The sequence below is a fragment of the Halichoerus grypus genome, chromosome 6 (genome assembly GCF_964656455.1).
Source record: "Halichoerus grypus chromosome 6, mHalGry1.hap1.1, whole genome shotgun sequence".
NCBI classification, from domain to species: Eukaryota; Metazoa; Chordata; class Mammalia; order Carnivora; family Phocidae; genus Halichoerus; species Halichoerus grypus.
In genome coordinates, this window is record NC_135717.1 from 38108556 (window position 1) to 38119514 (window position 10959).

Consider the following 10959-nt stretch of genomic DNA (forward strand, 5'->3'; position numbering starts at 1 on the left):
TAGAAAAGCTTTATTACAAAATTATAGCAGAAAATCAGGATATAAATTAGTAACTACGTAAAATATCTCTGCACTGACATAAATTGAAGGCAGGGTGGAAAAAAAGATGCAGTTGATTGACATGGCTGAGATTCTGGAAGATATTTGTTTAACTTACCCATATTCCTGCTGTAATGCTGTGTGACACAGAAAGCTCAGGTAAGAAGATAAAAAATAATTCCTTGAATGCATGGCAAAATTAGGGCTTCTTGGAGCCCTAAATGAACCCTTCCCTTTCCTGCCAGTCTGGCTCTCCAGTAAGATGTCTTCCTATCTCTATGTCTCTGTTGTGAGAAAGAGAAATCAGCGCTGACATACAGGAGATTTCCTGGCATTCACAGCTAGCTGTCAGTGCTCTCCCAATGAACACAGACACTATCAGTACCACACAAGGTCATTCTGTGACTGTTATGGTGCAAAAAGAGATGACTCTGTAATCATATCTGAACACAAAAACGTGAACACTGTCCAAGCCACAAAAATAACCAAACTCCTCCCCGCTATGCTGGCTGATATGAATCACTACTACTTCTTTGCCAATCACAGCTTTGGCCTTAGTCTAGTCTTCCCTCCTCTTAGATAAATTTTTTTTGAGAGAGAGAGAGTGTGGGGGGTGGGTTGCAAAGGGAGAGACAATCTCAAGCAGACTCTCCATGGAGTGCAGAGGCCAATGCAGGGTTCAATCTCACAACCTTGAGATCATGACCTGAGCGGAAATCGAGCCGGATGCTTAACCAACTGAGCCACCCAGGCGCCCCTCCTAGATAAAATATTTTCAGATACTCAATCAGAATCATCCCCACTATGTGACACATGTAATCCAGAGCACAGACCCAATTCTTTAAGTCCTCACTAAATTCACCTCACACAAACTCAAGTCTTTTAGTATGTCCTGTGTAGCACCTTCTTACTAAGATGCTCACTACTCCCCATGGTATGTATTCTCCCTTGTGAGCCTAATAAACCAGAATTATTCAACAAGACATATATATTCCTAGTCAGTTTTGGCTGGAGGGCACTGACAGTTCTAACAGGTGATTTGGTAAAAGGATCTCTCTTTCCACCTTTAACCTGAAGTGGCTATATCAAGTTTGATCTCCCAAGACAGAAACTAGAATAATTTTCAAATGACAAATGGCTAAGTTGTGCACAATAGAAAAAACAAATATGATCTTCTTAGAAATTAGTTCCTTCCAAGATTTTCTTGGCCCATTTCATTACGAAGTAGAAAAAATTTCATAGCAACCACTTTTCCAAGAGCCCTTTTATGTCTTTGTTTCTCAGGCTGTAGATGAAGGGGTTCAGCATGGGAGTCACCACTCTGAACATCACAGCAGCTGCTATATCTGTCTCAGCTAAGTGCGAGGATAAAGGGTTGAAGTACACAGCAATGATGGTGCCATAGAAGAGAGAAACCACGGCCAGGTGGGAGCCACGGTGGAGAAGGCTTTCCATTTTCCCTTTGTGGACAGGACTCTTAGGACAGCAGAGGTAATACGGACATATGAAGCCAAGATGCAAATAAATGGAGCGATCATTATCAACCCTACTTCGAAAAGAATCATCATCTCATTGAGGTGTGTGTCAGAGCAGGAGAGTTTCAGGAGGGGTGTCACATCACAGAAGAAGTGGGGGATGGCATTGTCTGCACAGAACGAGAGTCGAGCCATCAGCAGGGTATGCAGTAGGCCATCCAGGTTGGCAATGACCCATGACCCAGCAACCAGCAGGGCACAGAGCTGGTGGGTCATCTTTGTTGAGTAGTGTAAGGGGAGGCATATGGCAACAAAGAGGTCATAGGCCATCACAGCCAGGAGGAAATTGTCCATGTCCACGAACATGAATACAAAATACATCTGTGTGAGACACCCAGAAAAGGAGATGGTCTGAGTCCCAAGTATGTAGTTGGCCAGCATCTTGGGGACAGTGTAGAGGAGAAGCAGATGTCCACAAAGGACAGATTGCTGAGGAAGAAGTACATGGGGATGTGCAGGCGGGAGTCCACGCCGATGGCCAGGAGGATGAGCAGGTTTCCCAGGACCGTGGCCAGGTACATGCTCAGGAAGAGTACAAAGAGGAGCTGCTGCTGCTGGGGTTGCCTGGAGAGCCCAAGGAGGAGGAACTCAGAAACACTGGACTGGTTTGTCCCTCTCATGAGCTAGATGCAGATGCAGGGAACAGAAGCAAAGCTCAGAAACCTAGAAGCTATGGCTCTGGATACAACAATCCAAGCTCCACCCACACGGTCATGTTAATGAAACCTGTATTAGAATTGCTCAGTCAGGATCCACCCCTAGTCTCTACACCCTCAACTTCCAACTCCCAGTCCTAGATGACGGTGGTCCCACTGGACTAATCTTTAAAATTTTGTCAAATAGAAAAACAAACACAGACACAAACAAAGCCCTTCTCTGCCATGTATGTCTCTATGTATGTATGTCTCTTTTAACATTCCCAGGCTTTCTCCCACTTCTTAGTAGCTTACAGAGACAAGTAAAACAGTTGATTATTATCAGTGTATCTCAAGCTCCAGGTGATGGATTCAGAACTCTATCATTCCCTGCATCTGGAAGATTTAACAAAGGAGGTTCTTCAAAGAACTTCCCTCATTAGTAACTATACATATAAATAACTTCACTCATTAGTAAAAAATATATGTGTGTGTGTGTGTGTATGTATATGTATGTATATGTGTATATATATATATATATATATATATATATATCTCCTGTTATAATCTTACCTAGAAGAAGTTGGTACTGTGGATAGCAAGTTTCTTTACCTCTGAGGAACCAACCAATGTTCTTCTTTATTATAAGGTTTGGAAAGTATTGGAAATATTGGTAGATCCTGAGTGAGTGAGAAGCAGAATTCATTGTCTAAGCCCTCTGCACAGAGAAGGATGTTTAGGGGAATTAGAAACAGGTATTTACAGTGGCTTCCATGGCCACTGGGACCAGATTCCCTGAAAGCCTCATCAGAGACAAGTGGGAAATAATTGTCCCATCTATTTCCTGGTCCCTGTGGACCCAACAATGATGACAAAGTATAAGGATCTAACCCCTGGGTCAGAACTTAGGAGATAACTATTCAGGGTGTTCCTGTTATGGAGGAAGAAGTTGGCTTTTTTTCTCAACCAAAATTATGAGGTAGGAAATTACCTAAGCTTTAGAAGGGTTACAGAATTTGGGAAGCCAGAAAAGCACGATAAACGCCCACCAGAATCCACCCCTCTGGTTGCACACATTAACACATATCCCTCTTACCAATTTATGCTTCAGTAGGAGAGACACTATCTGGCCTAACATAACACAACTATATTTCTCACAATATGGGAACAACTCAAGCCCATCAGTTACTGTATCCAGGTCTATAACCAGGATCTCGGCTACTCCAATCATGTTCCCATCATGACATTCTATTACTTCTAAATCAAACTTGAAAGCTAACCAATAACTACATATCCTATGTGTATGTAAAACAGAGGGACAAAGGCAGAGAAAGGAAGAAAGCTAGCTGGCAACAATAGAGAGATAGACACATAACAAAGGAAGGAGGAAAATATGACTGGACATTGTAGTCTTCATTTCCACAGGTAGCCATGAACCCTTAGTTGATATTAATAATTTTCCTTATCTGCAATCTAATTCATGTTCCCTTTGTCTTTAGCCAGCATCTCAGCTGTTCAAGTTTTTAAAAATCGATATAGTAACCCGAACTTTCATGTTGGAGAGATTTGACCTCCTTACAATCCTGCCCAAATAAGATGATCTAGTCTTTCATTAGCTGCCATCAGAAGACATGGCCATTCCAGAATCCACTCCAGGAGATCTTTCCATCCATAATCCTCTCTGCTACCAGTGTGTAACAGCAAAACTATTTTTTAGCCATAGTCAAAGTCATAACAATATTAGACTCTCTTTTTTTGGTCAGTTCATCCAGCAGCAAATTGAGCCCAAATTGACCAGGAAGAAGCCTCTTCAGAGCCCAGTGTTCCTGGGATAAGAAGTAAAATTTTGCAAGTAGATCATTAGGTATTACAAAAAGTAGTGCCCACTTTTACCTCTTGTTTCCTTGCCCCATAAATTCCTGGTTGGTAGAAAGTTCAGCAGATATTGTCCACTAGTATGAAACTTACATTGTATCCTGTAAAACAGCACCCTAACCTCACAAGGTAACCTCAACTGGTGCCCAAACTGAGTCTTTAAAAGACCATTTCTCTATTCCATAAGGTCAATTGCTCCAGGTGTTGGTGTACAAGTAAATTCCAGTGAATCACATGGACACCAGCCTTATCCCTTGTATTAATTATCTATTGTTGAGTAACAACTTATCCCCAAACTTAGCAACTTAAAACAGTAAACATTTATCTCACACAAATCCTGTGGGTCAGGGCCTGGTAATGGTTTAGATGAATGGTTCTAGATCAGGACTTGTCATGAGACTGCAGTTAAGTTGTCAGCAGGGACCCAGTCATCTGAATGCTTGACTGTGGCTGGAGGAAGGGCTTCCAAGATGGTGTCCTCACATTACCTGTGGCAAGAAAGCCTCAGTTCCTCACATCAACTTCTCCATAGAGCTAACTTGATACGTCCTTGCAACAGAGTAACTGGTTTCCCAGAGCAACTGATTCAAGAGAGCAAGATGGAAACCACACTATCTTTTGTGATGGAGCGCCTACAGTCACACACCATCATTTCCGCAAGATTCTGCTGTTTACACAGTGCAACGGACAGAATGGTTATGTCCCCACAACATTCAGATGTTGAAATCCTAACCTCCAAGGTGATGGTATTAGGAGGCAGTGCCTTTATGAGGTGATCTGGTCATGAGGGCAGAACCCTCACTAATGGTATTAGTGCCCTTATAACAGAAGGCCTGAGAAAGCTCCCTTGTCCCTTCCACTAAGCGAGGTTACACTGAAAGATTGCCATCTATGAACCAGGAAATAGGCTCTCACCAGACACCAAATGTGCCAGCATCTTGATCCTAGATTTCCCAGCCTCCAGAACTGTGAAAAAATACATTTCTGTTGTTTATAACTAGCCAGTCTATGGTATTTTGTTATAGCAGCCTGAATGGATTAAGACACAGTCAGCCCAAATCAATGTGGGAAGGGATTACACAATATCAGGATCACTGGGGGCCATTTTGGCAACTGGTTATCACATTCTTTTTTATTAAGGATTTATTTATTTATTTGAGAGAGAGAGAGCAGGGGGAGGTGCAGAGGGAGAGAGAGAGAATCCAAGCACTCTCCACTGAGCACAGAGCCCAATCCAGGGCTCAATCCTAGGACCCTGAGATCATGCCCAGAGCCGAATCAAGTCAGATGCTTAACCGACTGAACCATCCAGGCGCCCCTCACATTTCTTTTATGATAAAGTGAGTTCCTTACCTTGAAACGATATTTGTGGGATGCAGATGGGGTAGATCCATTCATCCCTAATACACAGCCTATCAGTCTTTAAGCCTCAGGTTGATTAGTGCCTTTTCGTGTATATTAGTTTCCTTTTTCTGAGAGCTTCTGTACATTCCCAGATACCTATGCTCACAAAGGTTTTCTACCTGTATCACACCATTTTCATTGTATCATCTTGATTAAGTGACAAGTGATACATGGAAAGTCATAAAGATCCTAAGTCTGAGGACCAAGGATCACACCTTAACCTCTCCTTTACGTTTGCAGTATAGGCCACTGTCTCCAGAACCAAATGCATACATCAACATTGCCTCCTACATCAGGAATCTTGGAAGCTTAAAGCAGCAATTCTCAAACATTAACGTGCACAGAAATCACCCAGGCATGTTGTTAAAGCAATGAATCTGAATCAGGAAGTCTGGGATGCAGCCTGAGATTATGCATTTCTAATAATCACCCAGGCAATGCCTGGTCCTCGGAGTACAGAGGCGCCCTTACTCTGAGAAGGGCCCAAGCCACCTACACCCGCTTTTGCGCTGCTGGCTCCTCAGCCAACCTCGCCTTTTGAAAGGATATCCAAACTGGAAGTCAGACCTTGACTTCAGACAGTCCCAGCCTGTGGAAATAGAAGATAGGATTCCTGAACACCTGTGACCCATCCTAACCAGGAAGGGAAGACGATGGGGCAGAGCTCTAAAGGACCGGAGCAGGTGCAGCGGAAGGCTCATGGGACCCGCCAGTTGCCCAGGTTTTGTGGGCACCAACCCCAGAGTGCCTCTTTACGCCATTTCGGGGGAAAAGAGTCAGAGCCACTTACGGCAACGTAGAGCCCCCATTCCATGCTGGAGTCACCAGCCTGCCGCACTTCGGAGAAAGACTAAGCCTCACCTCCTCGCAGAGACCTTGCAGAGCGGAGACTCCGCTCCTCCTATCTAATTGGGCAAGAGTACGCTGGGCGGGGGCGACGCAGCCTCTGACTGGTTCCGTTTGAGGGCGGGTACAGCGCTTCCGGGAAGTGATTCCGACTGATCCGCCTCTCCCGCGCTGCGCCTGCGTGTGGCCGACTGTTTTGGGGCTGTCCTCCGGCTCGCCGGCGACTCCAGACACCCGGTGGGCGGGGGGGACGTGCGAAATGTGCGACAAGTGCGAAATTAAGGGGCTCAAAAGGCTTAGTAATCAAAGTAAGTAATATTTCAGTGCAGTGGTTTTTTGGGGGGGTTTTTTTTGCAGTGTTTTTTTTTTTTAAAAAGCAAGTTAATGCAAAAAATCTTTTAACAAAATATAAGAATTTTAAAGACAAGCTGAAAGTTAATATTATTTAACACCTTCGCTTAGTCAAGAGAAATTGTGAAATACGGCAGTTCTCTCAGTTGAAACAGGCAAAGAAGATTCTGAAAACATTACTGATGAGTTTACTCATACTAAGCTAGTGTCAAAGATAAACACAGCCAGACATTAGGTAAAGCAGCGAAAACTGATTTTATTCAGTAACTACTGAAGGTAGGGGAAGGAGCTGAGCTCCATTCCATTTTCTGCAGAGGTGATTGGGCATTTTAAAGGGAGAATGAGGAAGTAGGGAGCGGGAATAGCAGAAGCTTCAGCAGTCAGGGAAATGAAAAATTACAAAAAGCTGGATGAGAGGGTTGGTCCTTGTGAAACCCATCTGGGTTTGCTAATTGGCCCTTATGGAAGCAAGGCTCCTACCCTACCATACAGACAGGATCCCTATCTTCAGGTGTTTCTGGAACAAATGGTACATTCTTTTGGCAGCCTTGATTTTTCTGAGGCAGGCAGTAAGGGCACCTAGGGTCATCCTAGGGATGTGGCCTTGAGCTGTTGGGTGTTAGTTGTTCAAGTCTTTTAGGCCAAGGTTGAACATAGTCAAGAAGAGGGAGGAGCCTGATTAGAGTTTGGTCAAGGAGGGACTCTATCCTTGGAAAAGTAAAATTATAAAAGATTCTGATTTGGGTGTAAATAAAATATTGCAGTTAAAATAATGTGAGTTTAGGGATTCCTGGGTGGTTCAGTTGGTGGAGCATGTGACACTTCATCTCAGAGTCCTTGAGTTTGAGCCCCACTTGAGTTAGGCATGGAGCCTACTTAAAAAATAAATAAAATAATAAAATAAAATGTGAGTTTAAATATACCTACTTTTAAATTTTTCAATATTTTTGCAACCACTTTAAATGTAAAAAAAAATAACCATTAAAAAATACATTAAAACACGCATATCAAGTTTCATTATGGCTTGGAAGGTCTGATGTGAGGTGGCAGAGAGCTGAACCAAGCCCATCAACTCCTTTAGGAAACTTCATCATCCTCTATAAGTAACTTCCCCATATTGAATCATTCATATAATCATTTATTCACATGAGAGAATTGTTGAGCAAGCACTATATTGCAGATACTATTGAAAAATCTGGTCCCTGCACTCATGGAGTACAGCCTAGTTGGGGTAGGGAGGACAGGGAGAAAAACACAAAATAATTTCCTCAGCATACTGACTTCTGCTTCTCATTATTCATGAAACATGCACTTTATATGAACCAGACCCAGGAACTAACACTCTGTGTGCAAATGTGAATAATGACTCATTTCTTATTTCAAGGGCCTTATATGTTCATAGTGGAAGACCCCATAAGAATGCAAACACCTGCAACTGAAGGTTGTACAGGTCATATGGAAAAGATAAGGCAAGCAGTCCTACTGGGGTGGTGTATTGGTTTCCTAGGCCTGCCATAACAAAGTATCATAAATTAGGTGACTTTAAACAACAGAAATGTATTCTCTTACAGTTTTGGAGACTAGATGTCCAAAATTAAGGTGTTGGCAAGAATGGTTCATTCTGGAGGCTCTGAGAGAGAATCCGTTTCATGCCCCTTTTCTAGCTTCAGTGGCTGCCATCAACCCTTAGGGTCCTCACTTAGGATTGCTTAATGCCAACAATCCTTAGTGATGCTTGTAGATGTACCATTCCAGTCTCTGCCAATCTTCACGTGGCATTATTCCTGAGGATCTTTGTGTCTTCACATGGTGTTCTCTCTGTGGGTAGCTGTGTCCAAATTTCCCTCTTCTTAGGAGGACAGCAGTCATTGAAATTGGACCTACCCTAATCCTGTATGACCAAATCTTAACTTGATTACATCTGTAAATACCCTATTTCCAAATAAGGTCATATTAATAGGTACTAGGAGTTAGGACTTGAACATCTTTTGCAGGCTGGGGGACACAATCCCACTCACTACAGTAGGGAATAATATTGAGGAATGATAGGGAAGTAGAATGCAGAGCACTTAGTGACTGATTGGATATGTGGGATTATGGCAAGTGTAGGAGGATTGCAACATTGATTGAGAACCACTAATTGAGATAGGCAGTGCAGGCAGGAGAGAAATGCATCTGTGCTTGTTGGGATGGATCATGGTATGATGGTGGCAGTGTGGATTCCATGGGTTCCATTAGGAAGTGTTGGGTGTGAAGACATCCAGTCTGCGCAGAATGGATATATAGGTCAAGGGGAGGTCTGACAAATATGGATTCAGAAGTCACAAGAACATAGATGTGGTTAAAGACACGAAGTAGATGTGATTGCCCATGAACAGAGTATAGACGGAAAAGAAGTCCAAGCATAAAACCCAAGAGGAAAACAAATGTTTATAAAATGGTAGAAGAGGAGGAGGTGGCAAAACAAATGGAGCAAAGAGACACAGAAACACGCAGAGATCAGTGTTTAAGAAGCTAATAGAGTAGTGAGTTTTAAAAAGAAACTAGTGGTAAACAATGACACATGCACAGAAAAATCAAGCAAAATGACTGAATAGCAACACTGTATTTTGTAAAATTGTTATCTCCAAATAAAATACTAAATGTTGTTTCAATAAATAGTCACTAATGCGGCAAATGGACTAGACAGTAATACTTAACCTTTGATTATGCAACATGGTATATCTGTTCTTTTCCTTTGTTGTCATTCTGTCGTTGTTACTATTATTAAAAGACCTCTCACGGGGCACCTGGTGGCTCAGTAGGTTAAGCATCTGCCTTCAGCTCAGGTCATGGTCCCTGAGTTGAGCTCCCTGCTCAGTGGGGAGTCTGCTTCTCCCTCTCCTTTGGCCCCTCTCCCTCCCCCACCCTGCCCTGCTCTCAGGATCACTCTCTCTCTCTCAAATAAACAAATAAAATATTTCTTTAAAAAGCTAAAAGACCTCTCAGATTGGGTTCTCCAGAAGCACATGCTATCATTCCCCTATTCAGTATTAATAGTTTGCAAATGCAATAAGTGTCAGGAGCCAAGCTTTTTATGGGTGTCCAAGGTGAATAGTTTATGCGTGTGATCCCTGAGCATCTCAAAGTCTTTAAGGAGTGCCTAAGGGCAAAGAGGAAGGGGGAGAGGAAGCAGCAATAAACAGACTACACAGTATCACATATATAATAACTCCAAGAGGAGTTTTGTGTGGGAACTCAGGAGAGGGAATGAGAATCTCAGCCTAGAGGAATCACCAAAGACTTCATAGGGGAAATATTGACTGGGATCTTGAAGGTTCAGAGAAGGTTTTCCCCTCAGGGAGAAAGACTAGGCATCCTGAACAGATGAAAAAGCAAATGTTAATCTGTTTCTTCAAAATCAAAGGAACACCTTATTGCTAAATATACCCCCATAAAGCAAGGCAATCAAATTGGAGGATGAGACACTGCCACAGACTGCGCGCCCCTCCAAAATATTAAAATGTTGAAACCTAACCCCCGATGTGTAGTATTTGGAGGTGGGACCTTTGGGAGGTGACTAAGTCATGAGTGGGGGACCCCTCATGAAGGGATTAGTGTCTTCATAAAATAGACCCCAGAGAGCTTCCTAACCCCTTCTACCACCTGAGGACACAGAAAGAAGAACCAAGAAGCAGGCTCTCATCTGACACTGAATCTGCTGACACCTTGATCTTGGACTTCCAGCCTCCAGAACTGTGAGAAATAAATGTTTGTTGTCTCAGCTACAAAGTGTATGGTGTTTTTGTTAGAGCAGCCTAAACAGACTAATAGGAGCACTAAAAATTATGAAGTATTCTTTGGATCCCACGTGAGGCTCAGGAATGTGAGTTCAGCCAAAAGACCAGCCCTCGCAGCCTAGGAACACTTGAGCCCACAGAAAACTTCAGTGACTTTTTCACCTCTATTGTTATTACTCTCATTAGGCATCAGATTTCTTCTTAGGGTTTCTAGGCTCACTCTTCATAATGAGCAATCATAAAGTACATCCAAAGCAGCATGATTGTCAGCTCAGAAATTACATTAGAACCCCCTGGGGAACTTAAAGTGGGAAAATGCCAATGCCTGGATCCCACTCCAGAAATTCTGCTTTAATTGGTCAAAGCTTGGTCCAGCAACCATATATATGGTGTCAAAACTCCCCAGGCGATACTGTCATGTAACCACTATTGAAAAACACTGCCTTAAATTCTGAGAGCATTTCCAAAAAGGAAGTGGAAACAAATTTGGTTACA

General features: G+C 42.9%; 1 protein-coding gene across 1 annotated transcript; it reads right to left on the reverse strand.

Annotated features, from left to right (window-relative positions):
• On the reverse strand, positions 1 to 6392 carry LOC118534628 (olfactory receptor 1F1-like). Its single transcript, XM_036090600.2, is given in 4 exon segments — positions 1 to 1475; positions 1478 to 1972; positions 1975 to 2197; positions 6279 to 6392. Coding segments are annotated over 4 exon segments (942 nt in total). The 5' UTR covers positions 6303 to 6392; the 3' UTR covers positions 1 to 1275.
• Between the last annotated feature and the right edge of the window lie 4567 nt (positions 6393 to 10959).